Below are 21,764 nucleotides of genomic sequence, written 5' to 3' on the forward strand. Positions count from 1 at the left end.
TTTCAACCCTGATATTCAGATCTCAGCCTCCAAAGTATCTAGGACTATAGGCATAAGCCACCAGTACCCAACTAAGAGTACATTTCTTTTTGGACAATTTCACTCCTTCTCCTTGCTCTCTCCTGTCTCCATCCACAAGTTGCATAGTTTATTTTATTTTATTCTTTCTTCTTTTTTTTTGCCAGTCCTGGGGCTTGAACTCAGGGTCTGAGCACACTGTCCCTGGCTTCTTTTTGCTCAAGGCTAGCACTCTACCTATTGAGCCACAGTGCCACTTCCAGCTTTGTCTGTTTATGTGGTGCTGAGAAATCCAACCCAGAAGCCCGGCTTGGTGGATGCTAGACAAGCACAAGCACTTTACCACTAAGCCAAATCCCTAGCCATATAGTTTATTTGCAACATAGTATCTAGTGAGCACCACTGTTACATTTATTCAACCTTTGTCCTTCTATTTTTGTGTCCCCACCCTTACCCTTCCAAAGTCAGATACACAAAAAAGACAAAAAAAGAAAACAAAAACAACAAAGACAAAAACTCTTTGTTTTCATTTCCTGGTGTTCATTTAAAAAAAATTTTTTTGAAGTTTGAGAGACCCTATCTCAACAGGTGGCACATTTGTCATCCTAAGCTATAGGAGAAGCACAAAGACTAAATTCAGTGGTACACACTGGTCATCCCAGAGACAAAGGGAAGCACAGATAGGAGGATTGTAGTCCAGGCTGCCTCAGACATAAAGTAATAACCATCTCAAAAATAACCAATACAGGCTGGGGATATGGCCTAGTGGCAAGATCGCTTGCCTCCTATACTTGAAGCCCTGGGTTCGGTTCCCCAGCACCACATATACAGAAAATGGCCAGAAGTGGCACTGTGACTCAAGTGGCAGAGTGCTAGCCTTGAGCAAAAAGAAGCCAGGGACAGTGCTCAGGCCCTGAGTCCAAGGCCCAGGACTGGCCAAAAAAAAAATTAAATAAAATAAATAACCAATACAAAAAGGAGGTTGCTCAAGTGGTAGAGTGCCTGCTTAACAAGTGTAAAACCTGAATTCAAGTTAGTACTGAAAAAAAAATATTGCCACTCACTCTCTATTGTGTGTTTTCATGGTTTCTTTTCAATCTGTGTGTGTGTGTGTGTGTGTGTGTGTGTGTGTGTGTGTGTGATTCAGGGCCTTGTTCTTTCTAGGCAGTCCTTCTTCCACTTGAGCCACATATCCACCCCCAATATTATAGCTTTCTGGGCACTTCTGTGGTATCCTTGTAGTTCTTAGCTCTTTTTGTGCTATATTCAGACAGTGCGGGGCTTACTAGAATCATCTCCCATTTCCTTCTGGGTTCCACAGGGTGCCTTATTTAACCTTTTTGTGAACCTCTGACTTTTAACATAAATATTCCCTGCTATCATCTGGAAACTTCATGGCCATGCTCTAGTTTTGTGACAAAGTAACTCTTATTTCACTTACCCAGTTTACTTGCTTCATAGCTTTTAATTGGATGCATAGAACTTACACCAGTGTTATCAACACCTACTTCTTTTTTTTTTTTTTTTTTTTGCCAGTCCTGGGCCTTGGACTCAGGGCCTGAGCACTGTCCCTGGCTCCTTCCCGCTCAAGGCTAGCACTCTGCCACTTGAGCCACAGCGCCGCTTCTGGCCGTTTTCTGTATATGTGGTGCTGGGGAATCGAACCTAGGGCCTCGTGTATCTAAGGCAGGCACTCTTGCCACTAGGCCATATCCCCAGCCCCAACACCTACTTCTTGACATCCTTACACAATAACTTCTTAGCTTTGTCCACATGTGGGCCAGCACATGTGTTTGTGTATTTGTCTTATACTATTGAATAAGTATGTCATTGTATATGCCTAAAGAATGTGGTTTTGTGGGTGTGGTGTGTAAGTAACCCAAGCTCAGATCTGGTCATAAAGTCTAAATAAGGTGTGTTTAGTCTTTGGCTTTAATTAGTCTTTGTGCATTGTTAGTCTCAGCTTTCATCTGCTCTCACATATCAGAGGAAGAATGAGTTCATTTCCTTGAAGTTTATTGACTGGTACCAGTGGCAGAGAAAAATCCATAAAAGAGCAGGTTCCATATGGTGTAAGTAAAAGGGGAACTCTGAGTCGGTGAGGAAGTATGCTCCGAATGGGGAAACGAAGGATAGAGAGGCAGATCTCACCCACCTTTTCCCTTCTATTCCCACAAGGATATTGGACTAACAGTGGATGCATCCTGTTCAGCATTCCCTCACCAAATTGGAACCAGAGAGAGGAAATGATGCAAATCAGAGGCAGAATCACCACCTCACAGCTCCTCTGTTTCTCCGTCCAGTGGAATACCAACATCCACATTGTAGTCTACAGGCTCCCCAGAACTCAACCAAGGAATAGGGGTTCGATTGAAAGAAGGCCTGTTGGAGAGGTTCTGGTTGTAGAGGACCAGAGGCTCGCTCAGCAGAGGTCCCAAGTCAAACTTGGGCATCTGGAAGGTCATGCGTTTAGAGGCCTTTTCATATCCTCCATAGGGCATTGCTGTCCTGAGAAGGGGACATATTATTCAGTTAAGAGTCAGAACAAAAGAAACAGAATTTTATCAATGAAATGCTACACTTTCTTGAAGAAGGTGAGGTCTACAAATTCTAGTTTGAGCTTGTGCCAGCTCTTCTTATTTTTCTTCCTTTTTTTTGGTTTTTGTTCTTGTATTGGTGTTGGTGGTGGTCTAGCACTTTGAGCCACAGCACCATTTCTATTTTTCTGGTGATTAATTGGAGATAAGAATTTCACAGATTTTACTGCCTGGGGTGGTTTTGAACCACGATTCTCAGATCTCAACCTCCCTGAGTTGTTAGGATTACTACCAGCTCCCAGCTTTTCTTCTTTCTGGTACCTTTTCCCCTTCCTAATTTGCTTATTTCCTCAAAATGAATAATAAGAAAAAGAGTCTATGTCATAGTTGTGCCCCATACCAGAATTTCTGAAAAAGTGACACCAAACCCTATAGACCTAAAGATCTGGGCTCACCTTAAATTGAGACAACTCCAATCTGGCCCCATATAGATAGTGGATGGCCTGGATGAGAGGAATTACCAACAAATGCAAAAGCATTGCTTTAGATCTCCTCTGCCCTTTCACATGAGATTTTCATGGCCTAGAGATGTCCAGTTCCAAAAGAGTAGATATTTTGAAACTTAGTACATCAGGGTATATAGAAATACAATTATACTAGAGGGAGTGTAATGAAATTCTGATCTGGAACAGAGGGATCCTCAATAAATCTTCAATATTATACTATACTATAATATTCTTATTTTAAATAATAAATGCATTAATTCCTATTTAAAACAACCAGGCTCAAAGGTGATATATATATATATATATATACACACACATATATATGTTAATAAGTGGCCTCCAGATTCATATCCTGCCTCCCAGTGAATTTCTCCTTCATCACACTTATGATGAAGCTCGGGCTAGAGTTAAAATATCAAAATCCTGCCATTAGGGCTCCCATATTCCTGCCATTCCTCCATAGTCTCCTCCTGAAACACTTGAACTATAGTCTAATGTCAACTAAGGGACATTGCCAAACACTGGAATGAATTTCCGTCCCCACCACCCTACCTGTTGAAGGATTTATATTTGGGAAGTTCAGGTTTGGCTCCATAAGCCAACAGGTCAATTCCGAGTTCCACTTTTTGCTGTGGGTCAACCCCCATGGCTCGCTCCCATGGAGAAATATAGGTCTTGAACACAGTGATATGTTTTCCTTCTCCACCTGCTGAGTCTCCTGGTAGCCATAGGAAAGAAAAGTAAATTACATAATTGTTAGTGGCCAATGAAATTTGTCCCCTAACTTCACACTAGGGAAGTTGTCAGGACAAGGGACCAAAAGTATAACATCCCAATAATTGTGTAAGGTTTGTGGCATAATGACAGGCTGGGGTCAGATGTGTGACTGAATCTGAAAAGCCAAAAAGGGAATTGAAAGTTAAAGTTTCTGGGTGGAAAAGACACATTCCTGTATTCTAGATACAGAGGTCTCTTAAGATAGCTCCCTTGCTATTCACATCCAACCTGGACCTCTTCTCTAGGGACATCTGCTGTAGAAACCAGACATTATTTTTGGATAAGAGTACTTGCCTGATCCTGTCTCACCAGCACCTGTTGTGCCAGCAGCTCCTCCTCTTCCAGCCTGGCCTCCAAGACCACCTGCACCCCCAGCTCCAGAACCAGAGCCCTGGTGATGATAGTCAGAGCCATATTGTCCAGCTGAGCCACTGCCTCCTGCCTGGCCTCCTCCGCTGCCCTGACTGTAAGAGAATCCCTGACCCTGACCAGCTGTACCCAACTGTCCCCCAACCGTGGGAAGGAACTTCTGGAAATGATCCTGAAAAGAAAATACAAAACAAGGGGAAGGTTAGCAACAAATATAAAAACAAAGACGTACATTATGGTAAAGGAGGAAGTGATCAGAGACAATCGCCAACCAAAAAAGCATGAATCCTCTTATATTCCCCTTCTAAAAAATAGGTAGTGGACTGAGTTACTGAAAGGAATTAAGTTCTCCTTAAGAGAGGACGCTCACTTGGGTGTCCTCATGTTCCCCTAATTTCTTAGGGTGGAATGTCTCATTCTCCACATTCCTTACCAAGGCAAACAAAATAAGACCTCTTTTTCAACTAAAACTTGAGAGGATGGGTTGTCAGGGAGAGCCCAGTCTTAACTGGGAGAACTAGGGATCTCTACCTTCTCCCTTCCTCAGTCCAAGAGTCATAACTCTTTTTCCTATTCCCCTCCCTTTCCCCTCTTGGTACCTGTTGAACCAGTACTTCCTGACAGTGAAACTATAGCATGTTAAGGGAAGGCTGATCCAAAGTACACTGGATTCAGTCCCACTGCCTAAAAATAACCCCACCAACTCCTTAAGGAGGCTCTCCTGGCCACCTTACCATGTATACCCCATGCTCCTCCCATTTGTAACCAGATCCAGCCTCCTAAAGTTAGATATGACCCTCTCAGCACTTTTACCCTGCTCCTACATAAAGGCCAACAACAGACCTTCTGCCCTGGCTCCAAACATGTGGGCATCTATTTCTATACTCTCTCAGCCACTCAAAGAAGTTGGAGGAGGGAAAAAGAAAATAGAGAAGGTCTCCCCGGTTTCCTAGCTGTAACATCCTGTGCTCCGCCTCTCTCCAATTCCTCCTCCTCTTTCTTTGGACAAGGAGCCTGACAAGAAAATGTAGGATCTTGAAGAAGGAAGATTTCAGTCATCTATCTAGATTCTCTAAGGGAGAGAATGACCCTTTTTAAAAAATAAAAATTAAAAATTAAAAAAAAAGAATGACTCAAGAAGAAGATGGCTACTGGGGCTCAGAATATGGCCTAGTGATAAAGTTCTCTCCTCATATACATGAAGCCCTGGGTTTGAGTCCTCTGCACCACATATATAGAAAAGGCCATCAGTGGCACTGTGGCTCAAGTGGCAGAGTGCTACCTTTGAGCAAAAAGAAGCCAGGGACAGTACTCAGGCCCTGAGTTCAGTCCCCAGGACTGGAAAAAACAAAACAGAAAAAAAAAGAAGATGGCTACAAAATTGTGTTTAATACTTTCTAGACTTGGCAGATTTCACAAATGAAATTACAGGACCACACTCAAATTTGAAGTTCACATGCATAACAATTTTTATTTTATTTAGTTATTTACTTTTGCCAGTCCTGGGACCTGAGCACTGTCCCTGGCTTCTTTTTGCTTAAGGCTAGCACTCTACCACTTAAGCCATTGAGCCACTTCTGGCTTTTTCTGTTTATGTGATGCTGAGGAATCCAACCCAGGGCTTCATGCATACTAGGCAAGCACTCTACCACTAAGCCACATTCCAGCCCCGCATAACAATTTTTGTATAAATATGTCCTGAATGTTGCATGGGTTATGCTTGTGCTAAGATTTTGTTCATTATACATCTGAAATCCACATTTGGGCAGGCAACCTATATATATTTTCATTTTTATATCCTAACTGTTGCAGGAAACATAATTATAAGGAGAAATTATTCATTATATAAACTTGAAAATCAAATTTAATTCAGAATGCTGTTTGAGTGTTGTTTGCTTTATTGATTTGTTATTTTTTGGTGTTGAGAATTGAACCCTAACCATACACTACTGAGCTATATCCCCAGCATTCTGTATTTTTAAACTTTTATTTTTATGTCCAAAATATTGTAAGATACATACTTACTTTTTAAAAAATGTTCATTGTGTATTTTAACTTCAACATACAGGACTGGTTGTTCTGTTTTATCTGGCAATCCTATTTTAACACTTACCCATACTGGGAAGGAATTTTCTTTCTAAGGGTGTGGTACTCCCCTCTCCTTCACTGGCTCTAAGACAGAGACCAAGTTTTAAAGATGGTCTGTAGCTAACTTTAAAATAGTTGGATGCTCAATATTCCTGGGGACTTAATGAGCAGGAAGAAGGGATTAAGGGACTTTTGGAGGTTCAAGTTCTACCAAAAAAGTTTTTTTTAAGTGGGGGGTGCTGGGACACCAAGCTTTGAGAGAGCCATTCAGTTCCAAACTCACCATTGAGCTGTCAGAGAAAACATCAGGATGGTTCTCATAGATAAATTTCTCCACTCGCATCTGCCGCAGTTTGAACATCTTGGAGCCCCGGTTGGTAAGCAGTGACAGCTCCTCCAGCATCACATCCCTTGGGACACTGATCTTCTTGCCCAAATTCAAGCCTGAGCTCTCCCGTCCACCTTTCAGAAAGGTGGAGAAGCAAGGGGAAGAGGAAAATAGGGTTTTCTGGGTTCTGAATGCAGTTACCTTTTTCGATGATGTATGTATGCTGAGAGAGATCATTTTAGGGTGTTCTATGTTGTCTATGATGTCTGATCAAGATCTGTCTAGTTTGTGAGAGCTTTTTGATATACTGAATTTGGAGTTAAGGAGTGCTCAGAAGCTGGAGTACAGGGGGGTTAACAGTGGGAATACAAGAAAAGAGATATGAACAAGATCAAAGGTCATGCATAGGCTTGGAATGGAGGCCAAAAACTATAGATGAGGCAGAGGGGCAGCATTGGAGAAACCTTGGCATGGGATGAGGTGCATCAATAGGCCAGTTCTACATGGAGCTGATCACCTCTAGACACATATTCCGGTCAAACTCCTCCCCTTTTCAGTAAAATTCTGGCTCCAAAGAACCTCTAGATTTGGGAGGGCTCTTCAACATGCCTCCTCAGTTAATAGTTTATTTGTTTGTTGTCATCTTAAGTGCTTACCCAGGTTCCCTCACTCTAGGGAAAAAAGGAGGTTAACTATATACTAAGACATTTAGTCTGTGCCAGCCTCGATCATATTTTCTCCTACAAACACACTCCCTGAGCATGGTTCCTGTGGCCCTGGACCTGGCAAGGTGTCATCTCAGATTACAAGGTGAAAGGATAGAGGGATAAGTCATTAGTGTTGACTCCTTTTTACTTCTTTCTCTCTTCCCTTCTTACCTTTCCCTTAACCCCATGCCCCAAACCTCCCATCAGGGAAATTCCTCTTGTTTGTAGACTCTAAAATATATTCAAACTTATATTATTTCTGGGACTTTTGAGTCAGGATTGTCCTTAATAAGCGCACATGTGCCCTACCTCCAGTGAGTTCCATGATCAACTTGCTGGATTTCCTTTTTTTGTTGGGGGCTGGAGTTCCTGAGAGCGGCATTGTGGAGGTGGACTCAACCTGGATGGTGGGAAGGAATTTAAAGGATAGACAACAGAAAAGAGTGAAAGTCTATAGCAAGGCAGTACTTCACCTAGAGTTAAGGACACAAATTTCAGATTTCTTTTTTTCTTTCCTATCTATTCTATATTCCCTTTTCCTCTACTAGTGTTAGCCCAAGGCCAAGGCCCTGTGCATGCCAGGCAAGTACGCTACCATTAATGTATATCTTCAGCACTCAGATTATATATGTATACATATATATGGATATATACATATATCCCCCCAAAATGAAAAGTTATTGCTTTAGGGTTTCTGTTAACTAAGGAGCCAGAACAAAATGTGTACCTGCATGCCTTATCCTTACCATTTAGCAGTGTGTTATAGGCTGCTTTACATACAGCCTGTATGGAGATTAGGAATGTAGTTGAGGGGTGCAGAGTGTTTAAAAGACAACCACTATGAAGATTTCAAGGGCTTTTGAATAATTGGAAGCCTTTATTTGCATTGACAATATCAGAGTAGGGCTAAGATTCCAAGCTCTAGTTTCTCCTTTTCCATCCTCCCTCAAGGCCCAGAGGAGTTACGGAAATGTTCTGCCAAAGTTGAGGAGATAGCTAAAAAACAGAGGAAGAAGGGCACAGTCCCTGAGCTTTTATGCTCAGGCTAGTGCTCTACCACTTTGAGTTGTAGGGCCATTTCCAGCTTTTTGGTAGTTAATTAGAGGTGCGAGTCTCATGGGCTTTCTACATAGAAAGAAGCTGTTGCTCTCCCGTTGGGCCAGCTGGAACATGGCCTTGGGAGGTCATGGGTATGCTCCCTACTCCTTCCGTCACTTCTGCCCTAGACCTCAGAGTTGGAATGGAAAGGGAATGAGAGGGCATTCAAGCACCAGTGCATGTCACATCAACAATATCATAACAGTAGCAAATTGAAGGAAGACTGGAATCCAGTAATAAGATCTGGATGAGGCCAAACTGGGAAAAGATACACACTCCAGCTCTTCCTTAATAGAAGTTGGCACACATGCAATTCTGTCTTCTTCTAAGTCCATCTTAAAAACACACCTGCAATTGGATCGCTTTAGCAGGGTCTCAGACTCTTTTCCTATTTATCAGGCGACTTCAACACAATCTCCATCCCCCACCCCAAACCTCCTTGGCCTTTCTCCTCCCAACTTTCTGTTGCTCCCCTGAACTGGACAGCTGACAGCTGATCAGAGATGGGGACAAACGCTACTCCTGAAGGATCAAGAACCACAACTGCAAACACAAAAGTCAGCAGAGGGGGCTCTAGCCCCTTGAGCCATAGGGCTGCAGACTTACCGGCTGCTCAGTTGGTGGTCAGCTCTCCCTGGGGTCCAGCAGCTTTGCAGGACTGAGCTGCTGTGACCGGAGAACCTGAGCTGGGCAGGCGTGGGGGCAGCACTGGCAGCGGGGGAGGGAGGGTAGTTATTAATAGAGACGATGAGTGCAAGCAGCTCAAATGGCACAGGGGGTACTGAGACCCTGAAACCAAGATCCTGTGCTCCTTGCCCAGAGGCTCAGAAGAGGAGAAACACCTCTGGGATTCTCCTACTGAGCTGTCTGAGCCAGGAATAAATCTGACCAGGAGCTCTCCTTTCCTTTGTTCCTACAGTCTAAGATCCAAAGCATTCAGTAAGAAATTGAAGACAAGGGGTAAGAGGAAAGAGGCAGTAAGTGGTGAGAAGGAATTCAGAGTGGGAGAGAAAACCAGAGAGAAAACCAGCTGGAACTAGTGGCTGTTGCTCTTCTACTACAGCCATCACTGCCCAGTCACAGCCTAGAAAGTGACACACGTGCACATACTCGCTCTCATGAGTTCACGTGCGTGTGTGCCCGTCTCTGTGTCTGTGTGTGGATCTATGTATATGTACCTATCCTGGGGCTTAAACTCAGGGCCTGGGCACAGTGTCTTAGCTTTTGTGCTCAATGCTAATGCTCTACCAGTTCGAGATGTAGCACCATTTCCAGTTTTTGGGTAGTTAATTGGAGATAAGAGTCTCATAGAGAGGACTGGGAATATGGCCTAGTGGTAAAGTACTCACCTCGTGTACATGAAGCCCTGGGTTTGATTCCTCAGCACCACATATATAGAAGAAAAAAAAGCCGGAAGTGGTGGTGTGGCTCAAGTGGCAGACTGCTAACCTTGAGCAAAAAGAAGCCAGGGACAGTGCTCAGGCCCAGAGTCCAAGCCCCAGGACTGGCCAAAAAACAACAACAACAACAAAAAAACCAAACAAAAAAAGAGTCTCATGGACTTTCCTGCTCAGGGTGGCTTTGAATGGCGATCCTCAGATCTCAGCCTCCAGAGTAGCTAGGACTACAGGTATGAGCCACCAATGCCTAGCAGGAAGTGACTTTTTGAGGCTTCTAGAATATATGTTGTGCAACAGTGGACTCTATTCTTCCTGGCCATGCCTTTCTTCCATCCTATACTTCTCATGTTGAAAAATCCTGAGGATTGAATGTCCTCCTCCCACCCACCCCCACCATATCAGCTTCTGCTGCGCAGACCAGTTGTACCTCCAGACCCTTCATCTTCTCTGTTTCTTTCCAACTCAAGGAAGCAATTAGAAAACATAAATAACAAGGATGAGAACGTGGCTTAGTGGTAGAGTGCTTGCCTAGCACTCATGAAGCTCTGGGTCTGATTCCTCAGTACCACATAAACAGGACAAGCTGGATGTGACACTGTCTCAAGTGGTAGAGTGCTAGCCTTGAGCAAAAGTAGTCCAGGGACAGTGCCCACGCCCTGAGGTCAAGCCCTAGGACTGGCAAAAAAACGACAACAACACATAAATAACAAAAGGTGGCTTTATTATTACCACCACTCTCTCCTCAAAAACAAATTCAGTTTGCTCTCCTATGACCAAGTATGTAAAACTACTAGAATAGATGGAGACAAGGCTTTTCAGCCCTTTGGTCTCCAGCCTCTTCCTTCAGGATATTCAGATTGTGCCTAGTGGTATCTGGTTATTGGCACAAATGTGCCCTCTGCTGGTAAACTAGAACAATAGCACTTTCCTTCTAAAATTTCTTCATTCTAATCTTTCTCCAATGCCTTTCCTTCTCTATTTGCCACAATTCACACCAATCTGCCTTTCTTCCCTCTCCCATCCCATATTCACATCTAGTCACTTGCTTTCACTTAATTTCCAGAGAGTATTTAACATGGTTGCTTCCTCCAAGGAGTTGGAAAATCTTGATTGCCAAGGGCTCAGAAGGCTTTTTCCAACTTCTCCCAGTTCTGTAAACTGAGCTTTACTTGGAAGGCATGGAAGGAGAGAGAAAAGAACCCAGATGGAGATTGCAGGGAGAGAAAACCAAGAGGAGAGGGAACAGGACAGAATTGGAGGAAAGGAACAAAGGGGGGGAAGGGTAAAAATAAAAAGTAGGGGAGAAGGCAGGAATATAAACGGAGATGGATAATCAGATCAGGGTAATGGATTAGAGATCAAGGAGAAATCAGGATTTGGGTATAAAACCAGAAAAAATGACAGCAACAGAAGGTATAAGGTATAAGTTTATTCTTGTGCACAAACCAAAGAACCATGACTCACACCCAATATGCAAAGGAAATGATTACTTTCCAGGTCAAACAGCAAACATGACTGGTGGTGGTCTTGGTGGGAGGGGAGTCCATGCCTTTCTTGGTTCAGAAATTAGGACCTGAAGCTGAAAAGGAACAAGAGCTGGGCTTTTAAGGGATGTGGGTAGCACTAAAAAGAGATTTAGGCCCTGTGTGCCTCTCTGCCCCTTCCTAGGTAGTCATAACAAAATGCAGAAGATAAACTGAAGGGTAGACTCCCAGAAGGTGGTAGCATAGCCACCAACTCTTCTTTCTGCACTCAGAAAACACCCTCACACCCCCTTCACTCTAACAATTACATTCTTCTTCAGATTTGCATCAATCTCTCTCTCTCTCACACAGCTAGTTTCTTGCTAGCCAACTTCACTTTCTGTCAACACTGCCTTCTCTCTTCACTCCTATGATTAGATCATTTTCACTCATTCCTGCTCCCCTGGTATCTGCCTTACTCTCCTCGTCCTTACTCTTTTCCCCTTCCTTTCTGATTTGTGAAGCAATATGATAATAATTTATTCATTCTCAGAAGAAATTTTCTTTTTTTTTTACTTCCTGGATACTGGGTTGTACTGGAAGAAAAAAAAGTAACTTTGTGAAATCCAGAGGTATAGAAGAATTCTTAGTTCTATTCCTGGATTGGTTGGTATAACAGAGTGCCATGAAAACTCTCCCTGCTCTTCAGTCTTGTCAGACTGCATTAGTTTCATAAGATGCTATGTTGCTGCTACAGAAGTTGATCTCTAGAGTTATTCTGCAATAACTCTAGACAATTCCTCCTGACAGACTCCATGTGGAGATTGCTAACTCTCTTACCAATAAAAAGTTAAGTCTCAATTTGGGAGCTTATTTAGATTTTTTCCTCTTACTCTTGCTTCAGGCACAAGAGCAGATGTATCTAATCATTTTCCAGATCAGATCCTAATCATACATTCAAACATACTCACTCACACACATATCCATACCTAAGTATATACCTAGGAAAACAGTGAAGAACAGAGTTCAGTGCACATAGTGGTCAATTCAGTCCCTGCTTCACTAGTGGTGAGCTTCTTGTCTAAGATACCCTTGACTATTACCTCTACTATGTGCTTCTCTTTTTTTTTGGCCAGTCCTAGGCCTTGGACTCAGGGCCTGAGCACTGTCCCTGGCTTCTTTTTGCTCAAGGCTAGAACTCTGCCACTTGAGCCACAGCGCCACTTCTGGCCATTTTCTGTATATGTGGTGCTGAGGAATCGAACCCAGGGCCTCATGTATACGAGGCAAGCACTCTTGCCACTAGGCCATATTCCCAGCCCCTATGTGCTTCTCTTTGAACATTAACATGAAGCCCACGGGGGGGGGGGGGGGGAAGATTTTTCTTTAAAAAAAAAAAAAAAAGTAGACACTTGTGAAGGCCTATGGGTGAAGAGGCCAAGAATTATAGATAGAAATCTAGGCAAAAAAAGCAAAGATACTAAAGCAAAGATAATGGTTAGGAAGCAGTAAAAGAGTTAGAGAGTGAAGAGAAAGCTTAGGAATGGGTCAATAAGTCCAACTATGTCTAGCAGGAAAGAAGTTAGCCACCAGATGCCTAAGAGAGATGGTAGGATAGGGCAGGAGAAGCATATATCTGGCACTGGATGTTCCACTTCTCCTTGGTCCTGGAACTTATGTTTGCTCACTTATGCCCTGCACCAGGTCTCCACACCTGAGCCTGTAGTCCTGTTCTGGTGGCTGAGAATCTGGGCCTGGCTACCTGGAAACCACAGGAGCTGAGGGTGGCCACTAGGCGCACGGGAGATTCTTGAGGAGGGGCTGGGCTAAGGATAGGGGCTGAGGCTAGTTCTGCCCTCCAGATGGGCTCATCCAATGTAGTAGCTGCTCTGGGAGCAAGCACAGTGGGGGCCAAGGGTTCTGCAGTGGGCTGGGGGGCCGGAGTGGAAAATCGACGGATCTCCTGAACTCGGGCAGTTTTGGTGGGCCCTGAAGTGGGGTTAGGGGTTGGAGGAACTTCATCAAAACAGAACATGGCTGTTTTCAATTGGTAAGGCTGATGCCGCATGAAATCCAGGGCCTTGATGCCCTGCTTAGGGGTGGCCCGAGGTCCCTGGGATTGGGCTTTAGGGAGAGTTCGGGCAGCCTGGGGAAAAAAGGGTGAGAGCAGTGGGTTGTAAGCAATGGGAGGCGGGGCACGGATGTTCGGTGAGTATTTCCACGAAGGGGGCAGGGAGGGGGTAGGAGAAGGACTTCTAGGCCAAGGGCCGGGGCCAAAGCCAGCACCAGGGGTAGCTTCCACCACATATCGGTCGGCATGGCTCTGCCGTTTGGCAAACAGCTCCCCACCCCTACCCTGCAGCCTCGGCGGCTCGGGGATCCCAGCAGAAGGGGTCGCTCCATTCACCAGCCCATCCGGGAACCCCCGAGAGGCCGGCTTGGGAGCCACGGGGGGTGGAGTCTTGGGATCCATAGGGGGCGGGGTCTTGGGAGCCATTGGGGGCGGGGTCTTGGGGGTCACGTGGTGCAGGGTCTTGTAACCCCGGCCGCCGGGCGGCTGCATGAAGTTACAAGCTTCAGCTCCCAGGCTCAAAGCGTCCTCCTCGGGCCCGGATTCCGCACCCCCGGCCGGGGGTTTTTCATCCAGGTTTTGCACCAGCGATAGCAACTCTGGGTTGGGCGAGTTCTTCGTCTCTTCCTTTCCCGGTCCGAACATCTGCTTTCGGGTCCCCCGGCGCCGGGCCTCCTGCAGGATGCCGGTGCGGGCAGCGGGTACCGAGATGCGCTGCTCCCGAGCGCTGGGGGCCTCGGGGGCTGCGGGACCCGGGGCCGGCGACCCCGGGCGCGCAGAGTGTCGCAGGGGAGACGATAAGAAGATGGAAGCGGTGGAGGTCATGGCACCGGGAGGAGCCAAGTGCTCTGAGGCGGCTCCTGGTGTGACCGGCCGGCTGGGAGCTGGGATGTACAGGGAGCTGGTGGCCGTCACTGGACCCGGGGAGCGGGCAGCGCTGGGGGAGCCCGCGGGGGGCGCGGAGCTGGGCGGAGGGGTGGGCCCCTGCGGAGAGGACGCGAAGCGGGGTGGCACCGGGCTGAGGCTCCCTAGGCTTTCATTCACCCTTTTGGGGGCTGATGGCCGGAAAATAACCGAGGTTGTACCTGGCCGCTGCCCTTGTAAGCCCGGGGTGAAGGGCCTAGCTGACCTGTTAAAGATGGTTGGGGATGGACTGGAGGCCCCACCCCCTAGGAAGAAGGGTCTGGGGCTGGCCACAGGGGCCGGGGAAGGGCTGGGTGGGAGCGCAGCCGCCTCCGGAGGAGCACTTTGGGCCCGAGGGGGTGGTGACTGTAGTCCCTGCCCATTGAGCACGGCTGCTGGACTCGCCTGAGCCGGCTCCAGGCTGCTGGAGGCTGCGCGCTGGCGCTGCTGTTCAAAGAGCTGGACCCCTCGCCCAGAGACCTCGCTTAGGTGCCCTCCCTGCCCGGAGCCCTGGCCCTCTGCTGCTCCCGAGCCCACCCTGGCCAGCTCCATGTCCAGATAGGGGCTGTCCCAGTCAGACTGATTGGTGAGGCTGCGAGCGTCCGAAAAGGCCTCTTCGTCCAGCTCCGACTCACTCGTTGGGGGGATGCCGTCCTCTTCCTCCTCGGTGCCTGTTCCAGCTGCAGCCCCGAAACTCACTAGGGTGTACTTCTTGGCTCTCTGCCGTCGTTTCTTAAACATAAGCACCCCCTTGGAGTGAGGGTTGGGGGCTGCAGTTAACAGAGATGCAATGGTCCTGCATTTGGTCTTGGCCTCCTTCACACTCTTTTCTTGGAGAGATTCTGCACGTTGCAATTCTGAGGAGACGGAGAGGTAGATTGATCAGTGGGGCTTCATAGCCTTTCCTAAATTCTGCTCCCCAAAACTTATACACACACCTCACCCCAGGCAGCCCGCTCCCACCTACACTAACCCTTGCCTGTGGCAAAGTCCTCAGAGACTTGGGGACAAAGTAAAGGGTAGAAGGTGAAATCAAGGACGGTGACATTGCCCTGGCCACAGCTCTGCCCCTGTCCTCTCTTCCTTCCCATTCTGCTCCTATCTTGCTAGAGATGTGCACTTATCCACACCACACATTCCACACCTGCCTTCCATTCTTGACTGGCAAGTCAAGAGCAGAGAGGAGGTGTCACTTTCTTATAGAGGGGAGGGAAATAAAGCAGGACCCAGGGAGAGAAAAGATGGGAAAGGACACTTCTCTCCAGAGACTATGTTCTGGGGCCATTTAGAATTTGTTGCCCACTTTCTACCAATCACCATGACCCAAATATACTGGAGTGTGTGTGTGTGTGTGTGTGTGTGTGTGTGTGTGTGCTGGTCCTGGGGCTTGAACTCAGAGCCTGGGCACTGTTCTTCAGCTTTTTTTGCTCACGGCTAATGCTCTATGGCTTGAGCCATAACTCCACTTCTGGGTTTGTTGTTGTTTTTGTTTTTTTGCCAGTCCTGGGTCTTGAACTCAGCGCCTGAGCACTGTCCCTGGCTTCTTTTTGCTCAAGGCTAGCACTCTGCCACTTGAGCCACAGCGCCACTTCTAGCCATTTTCTATATATATGGTGCTGAGGAATCCAACCCAGGGCCTCATGTATATAAAGCAAGCACTCTTTTCATTAGGCCATATTCCCAGCCCCTGGGTTGGTTGTTTTGTTTTTGATTTTTTGATAGTTATTTGGAGACTAGAGTCACACAGACTTTTCCTGCTGGGGCTAGCTTCAAACCACAATCCTCAAATCTCAGCCTCCTGAGTATCCAGGGTTTACAGATATGAGCCCAGCGCACACAGGATTGTTGGCCATAAGGCGCTTCATCCCAATTCTACCTTTGTCATGTCATTAACACTCATAGAAATAACTCCCATCCACACCATTTCAACAAGAATATCAGACTACTGAAAGCCAGTTGTAGGTACACTTTCTCCTATGTACTTTTATGTATGTTCCTGAATACACACTTCAGTTCACATATATAATAAATACACTTGTCCTCATATTAAAACACACTCAAATACATTTATACACCAGCACTCTCCAGATGGCTCTTCTTCCCAGAACTTCTCTGCAGAGACCCCATTAGTAATAGTTTGGACAGAATTTTAGAGTTCATCTCTGCCCTCCAACCCTCAAGGTACTTCTCTGTGATTTCCATTGTTTACTTACAGCCAGAGATCCTGTTCTCCAAGACAACCTTCCAAATCTCTAGGATCCTCCTTTAAGGTCACCAGGTAAACAGATTGTTTCCCACAGCTTGGAGGTGGGAGTAAGGTAGGTTTCTTTGTGGGCTGCCGGCCCCTATCTGCCAAGCCTTTTGGGAAGAGAGTTCAGGCAGCCACTACCAGGCAGGCACCCAAAGACCTGTGTGCTGAAGAGAACCATAGCAGGACTTCCCATGCCATATGTGGCTTAGGTAGGTGGAGCTAGGAAATTGGAGAGGCTGGTCTGCTACTAAGACCCAGTTTTACACATGGATACTAGTACATGGTCTCAGTTGTTCCTAAAAAAATTCTTGAAATTCCATCTACTTTCCATTCAAGCTGCTTTCTAGAGAGCTACTATTCCTCTCATCTCAACGTGCATAACAGAGAATAAATAGCCCTGTGGATAAGAGGAATTGGCACTGGAGTCAGAGTAATTTCAGGTTTTTGGTTCTTGGACAGGTTACTTCACTACATTGAAGTTTGGTTTTCTCATCTGTAAATGAAGATAATAGCTACCTCATAGGGTTTCTATGAGGAATGAGTGAGACAATATAAGCAAATTTAGCTTTTAATTCTGTGCTAAGGCCCACTGTGAAAAACTATTACTCTAAAAGCTTTCTGTCACTAGCTGTGCATGTATAAAGACACTTTCTTGTTCTCACATATCTTCTACAGACTCACACATGCATTTCTTTAGGTACTCATTACGTACTCCCACCTTTCTCTCTGTATACACTCTATTCCTATGAGATTTCTACAGCCCATGTGGTCATAAACCCCTTTGAGATGTGGCCATAGCATCAACCTATTCTGAGAAAGAAGCAGTGAGACTTTCTTGAGGAAAGGAAAAAGAGGACAGTAAAAAGAATGAGAGGACAAGAGAATATAAATCTTTCCCAAAGATTACCTTACCCTTCTTAAATGGTTGAGGTTTCACCCTCAATTCTAGACCCCAGTGAGTGTGGGAGGGTAGTACCTGCATAGAATGGGTCTTGGAGCTCAGGAACTGGGCCTGGGGCTTTGTCCAAGCTGGCTTGGGTGAGGGGCTCTTGGATGATGGGCTCAGAGGTCTCCATGCTGAGAAAGTCAGTGTTGGCTGGAGCAGGACCAGCTTGAAACACCCCCCAATGCCTTTTAAAGCCCCTTTGTTTGATCCCCAGAGCTGGCAGCTGAATGAGATCACTGGGCTATTTTTGGAGCGTAGCCACCTCCCTCCCTTCTTTCACTGCCCCACAAGTCCTGGTGTGATGGACATGGGCACCTGCCTCCCCTTCCCCCTACCCCACGCTGCTGGACAATCTGCTAAAAATATCCTGAGCCACTGACTAGAGTATTACCCAGCAAGATGGGAAGGGAGAGGGTGATAAAATGAGAACTGGGGATAAGTATGTGATCTTGAATATTCATTTGGAATTTCTTTGTGGGTTATTAGACACTCATAGATGGTCGACTCTAAACTGTCATGTTCTTAGTTTCTATTTAAACTTTGGCGACACAAAATTCTATGGATCAGGAATCCATAGAAGAATGGGAAGAAAGATCACAGCTAGAGAGGGAATCCTGAGATTTTAGAAGTGACAAAGTGTCTCTATTGGAGGCCTAAGGCAGGGAGAAACTTGAGTCTTAGATATGGTTCTTTAGCTCACATCAAAAATAGCAGAGAGCCTGAGATAAGTGTAATTGGCTTTTTCTGCCCAGGCCTGCATTCTTGTCTAAGATAAGAAGCCAAAGATCCCTCTCTCACACACTTCCTAGGGATCTCATGACCATCCCAGAGCTTCCTAGACCTCAGGAATCCTAACTGAACTTACAAAGGGTAACAGTAGTTTTGATACCATGTTTGCAATTAATCCAGTAAAGTCTCTATAGCTTTACCTTGCTTCAAAATTCTCCCTTGTTCTATGTCTGCCCTCATCCTTCTCCCCACTTTGACACATAGCAAAACAAAAACAACTACCAAATGCTTCATCTATTCATGTGACTTTCCAATTTCCCCACTTAGACTGCTCTTGTATTGGATTCTTACTACACTGGTTCAAAGAGCAAAAATAATGAGGACCATAACAACAACTCCTCTTCCCTCCCATGTATCACCCTTCTCTAATTATCTCAAAGACGCTGTCCAACAGGCATGAGGTAGACCGAATGTGTGGATATGGAGAAATAAATTTAGAGTTAAGATCTTAGCCATGAAAAAAATAAATAAAGAGGGTTTAGGCACTCACTAGCTTGTTTGGCCTTTTGGGCGTAGGTGGTAGTGAGATCTTCTGCCACTGGGTGGGGGACAGGACCCACCATAGGGATGAGATGAGGACCAGGCCGGAGTGGACCATGGGGTAACAGCAGTGCCTCAGCTGGGGGTGGCTGAAGGGCTGACCCTTCTTCCCAAGATGGGGAGCTCACACGACTGTCACTCTGGCTGTGAGGACCAAGGATGGCAGGTGCGGGCTCTGCAGGACTGTCAGACAAGTAGACTTCATCAGGTGGAGCTCCTGGAGGGGTAGGCCGCATGGGACCTCGGCGGCGAGGTCGGCGGGGCTTCTCTTGAGTTGCAGGGCCATCCACATCACTATCTGTCTCTCCATAGTAAGCTTCACTGTCTGGGGGTGAGCGAAGACTTCCAGGCTGAAGAGGCTGAGGAATGGGAGCACCAGGGGGCTCTGGACTTAATGGAGATAAGGGTGACAGCACCTGAAGCTCCCCAGGGGATGGAGATCTCACAGGTCCTTCATCTGCTACCCTGGATGGGAAAGGTGACAGAACATGAGAGAAGGGCTGAATATCTAATAGCTAAAGAGATCCGGAGGGAGCAAGATAAATGAGCTGGTATACAGTTGGAATGGATGCACTAGGAAGAGTGATCTGCAGGCAAAGTAGGAGGCAAATGTTCTTGGAAGATTGTGAGCTTTGAGGAAGATATGATAAGGAGGAAGAGATAAAATAAGGACTGAAGTAGGTCCATTGCTCAAATCCCTTAATTGCAAATATATTCAAACCCTTTGCAAGCTATCCACAAACAGCTGTACTCCAGCAGAAACTCATGAACAGAAGTCGGGACTTGTTAGTTGCTGAAACCAAGCCAGTTGAACATAGAGCTGAAACAGACAAGTAGGGGGAAGAAGGTGGAAAGAGTTCATACCGCCGCACAGTGAGGATAAGCTGGTTCCTGGAGGCATCGATGAGGCTCATGGCACTGGCATGAGAAAGGCTGATGCAAGAAACTCCATTGATTGCCAATAGCTGGTCCCTCTCTCTGAGTCCTGCTCTGCCAGCTTGACTCCGTCTTCGGATCTGCAATGTTGAAGAGATACTGTAGGTGATGTAGGGCACCAAAGAGAACAGATTGAAAAGACAAGAAGCACCCATGTGAAGGAATTTTATAGGATAAAGAGGATGGAGGAACCATGTGCCAGTGGCTCACCCCTAGAGTGCTAGCTACTCAGGAGGCTGAGATCTGAGGACTGAAGTTCAAAATCAGCCTGGGCAGATAAATCTGAGACTCTTATCTCTAATTAACCACCAAAAAGCTGGAAGTGGAGATGTGGTTCAAGTGGTAGAATGACCAATCTTGAATGAAAAAGCTAAGGGACAGCACCCAGGCCCTGAGTCCAAGCCCCAACACACACACACACACACACACATACACACACACCACACACACGCGCGCGCGCGGTGGGAATGCAAGAGCCTGCAATACAGGAGTCCTTTCTCCAGAAAAAACAAAAAAAGTGCATATTGGTGGGAGGTAGGGTGACCACTAAATGGAAGAGGCCCTAGACATGGTATGACAAATCCCAAGATATTCCCCAAAGTATATTAGTGTATTACCTCTACTGGCTAATAATTATTTTCTACTTCAAATTAAAGTATTCCAGATCAAGGCCAAGCATCTGGATTCTGGGGTAGTGTGTGTGTGTGTGTGTGTGTGTGTGTGTGTGTGTGTGTCAGGGTATACCAAGTGTACACACACGGCTACCTTATATTGAGTTCTTACTAGGTATTTGGCATGGTGCTACATGTTATTACATTTAATTCTTAGAATGGTTATACTAAATAGATAATATCACATTACCCACATTTTATAGTTCAGATAACTAAGTCTGAAGGGTGAAAGCAAAAGGGTAATGACTTCACCTGAAAGGCCAAGTCTCCCATATTACCCTGCTAACATATAAAAAGGAAAGATTTGCTTAGTGGTGGGAAAGCTCTGACTTAGGGAAAAAGGAGCACTGAAGGAAGGGCAGGGCAGGGCAGGGCTGGGCAGGGCTGGGCAGGGCTGGGCTGGGCAAGATAGCTTCATCTTGTCACACATCAGTTTAGTCAGACAGAAATTAGAACCTTCCCTACATTCCTGGAGTTTGGAGTAGAGGTACACCTATAGGAGAACAAATACTGGATGACCAGCTCAGACCTCTGCTACCAGGGAACTGCAAGAGACTGGATGAGGGCCTTTCTTTTCCTCTGCTCCTTAGAAATTAGGAATTGACTTCTCTAACATCCTCCCCACACCCACCCGCCAGAGGAAGCTTGTAACCAGATATTATTCCCCCTACCAGATTTGAGCATGCTTCCCTGCCCACCTACCCACCACCTCTTTTTCAGTCTCCTACTGGACCTCCCTCCCCCCACCCCAGTAGGCCACCACATGATCTTTCCCAGCTTCCCTCAGGCTCCCTTTTGCAGAAACTTCATTTCAGGGGTTCTCCCTTACCTTGGACACCTGTAAGGGTTTCCTCTGTTCGGCCCCCCCCTGAAGTCGGAAACCCCAGGGGGCTCCCCCTGATAACGTGACCAGCACCTCTTCCTCAGCACCCATTGCTCAGCTTGGCCTATGGCCCTGGCGTTTGGACAGTGTCCTAGGGAGAGAAATTAAGGTGCTGGTACCCCGTTCGGCCTGCCTGTCCGGCTGTCCTGCTCCTGCCACCACAGACCTCTACCACCCCCACTCCCCATACACCATAGGCAGGCAACTTGGCCCTAGGATCAGTAGTCTATCACACATGTCCTGTCAATCGAAGCTAAGCTCAAAATAGTTACCGGCTGTACTTCCCTCCCTCTCCCAGCTGTGTTACTCTGAGAACTAATTATAGCATAAACTTCTGCCCTCCATGTCCTCATTTCTACTGCATGAGTCTTTTACTCAGGACTCAGAGTGCTAGCCCTTTGGACTCTATAACTAATAGACACCCTTGTAGGAACTATGCTTTCCCCTAAAAGATCAATTTCTGGGGCTGGAATATGGCCTAGT

The 21,764-nt window shown here is 46.3% G+C and overlaps 2 protein-coding genes across 3 annotated transcripts; both read right to left on the reverse strand.

Moving 5' to 3' along the window:
• Nucleotides 1-2,017: 2,017 nt before the first annotated feature.
• On the reverse strand, nucleotides 2,018-9,137 carry Myoz1 (myozenin 1). The gene is made up of 6 exons (XM_048339046.1): nucleotides 9,035-9,137; nucleotides 7,640-7,730; nucleotides 6,579-6,757; nucleotides 4,133-4,379; nucleotides 3,614-3,779; nucleotides 2,018-2,526 (listed from the first exon to the last, which is right to left on the reverse strand). The coding sequence occupies exons 2-6, from the start codon at nucleotides 7,710-7,712 to the stop codon at nucleotides 2,295-2,297; spliced, it is 897 nt and encodes a 298-aa protein (XP_048195003.1). The 5' UTR covers nucleotides 7,713-7,730; nucleotides 9,035-9,137; the 3' UTR covers nucleotides 2,018-2,294.
• A 3,439-nt stretch (nucleotides 9,138-12,576) lies between these two features.
• On the reverse strand, nucleotides 12,577-21,441 carry Synpo2l (synaptopodin 2 like). 2 transcript variants are annotated; one of them, XM_048339044.1, is made up of 4 exons: nucleotides 21,228-21,441; nucleotides 19,656-19,807; nucleotides 18,742-19,256; nucleotides 12,577-15,122 (listed from the first exon to the last, which is right to left on the reverse strand). In XM_048339044.1, exons 1-4 carry the CDS (start codon nucleotides 21,330-21,332, stop codon nucleotides 12,976-12,978), a joined length of 2,919 nt encoding a protein of 972 aa, XP_048195001.1. In that variant the 5' UTR covers nucleotides 21,333-21,441; the 3' UTR covers nucleotides 12,577-12,975. The 2 variants fall into 2 exon arrangements, with proteins under 2 accessions (XP_048195001.1, XP_048195002.1); XM_048339045.1 differs by lacking the exons at nucleotides 18,742-19,256; nucleotides 19,656-19,807; nucleotides 21,228-21,441 and adding an exon at nucleotides 17,493-17,890.
• Nucleotides 21,442-21,764: the final 323 nt, after the last annotated feature.

Source organism: Perognathus longimembris, chromosome 2 (genome assembly GCF_023159225.1).
Source record: "Perognathus longimembris pacificus isolate PPM17 chromosome 2, ASM2315922v1, whole genome shotgun sequence".
Taxonomy (NCBI): Eukaryota; Metazoa; Chordata; class Mammalia; order Rodentia; family Heteromyidae; genus Perognathus; species Perognathus longimembris.

Bases quoted from the DNA above. Each gene is read 5' to 3' on its own strand.
- Myoz1 (XM_048339046.1), bottom strand. From the start codon at position 7,712: ATGCCGCTCTCAGGAACTCCAGCCCCCAACAAAAAAAGGAAATCCAGC. The intron at 4,380-6,578 runs GTGAGTTTGGAA...TTTTCTTTTCAG, and splicing joins TTTTCTCTGACAGCTCAATG to GATCATTTCCAGAAGTTCCT. The intron at 2,527-3,613 runs GTAGGGTGGTGG...TCCCCTTCTCAG, and splicing joins AAATATAAATCCTTCAACAG to GACAGCAATGCCCTATGGAG.
- Synpo2l (XM_048339044.1), bottom strand. From the start codon at position 21,332: ATGGGTGCTGAGGAAGAGGTGCTGGTCACGTTATCAGGGGGAGCCCCC. The intron at 19,808-21,227 runs GTAAGGGAGAAC...TCAACATTGCAG, and splicing joins AACCCTTACAGGTGTCCAAG to ATCCGAAGACGGAGTCAAGC. The intron at 19,257-19,655 runs GTATGAACTCTT...TTTCCCATCCAG, and splicing joins CTTATCCTCACTGTGCGGCG to GGTAGCAGATGAAGGACCTG.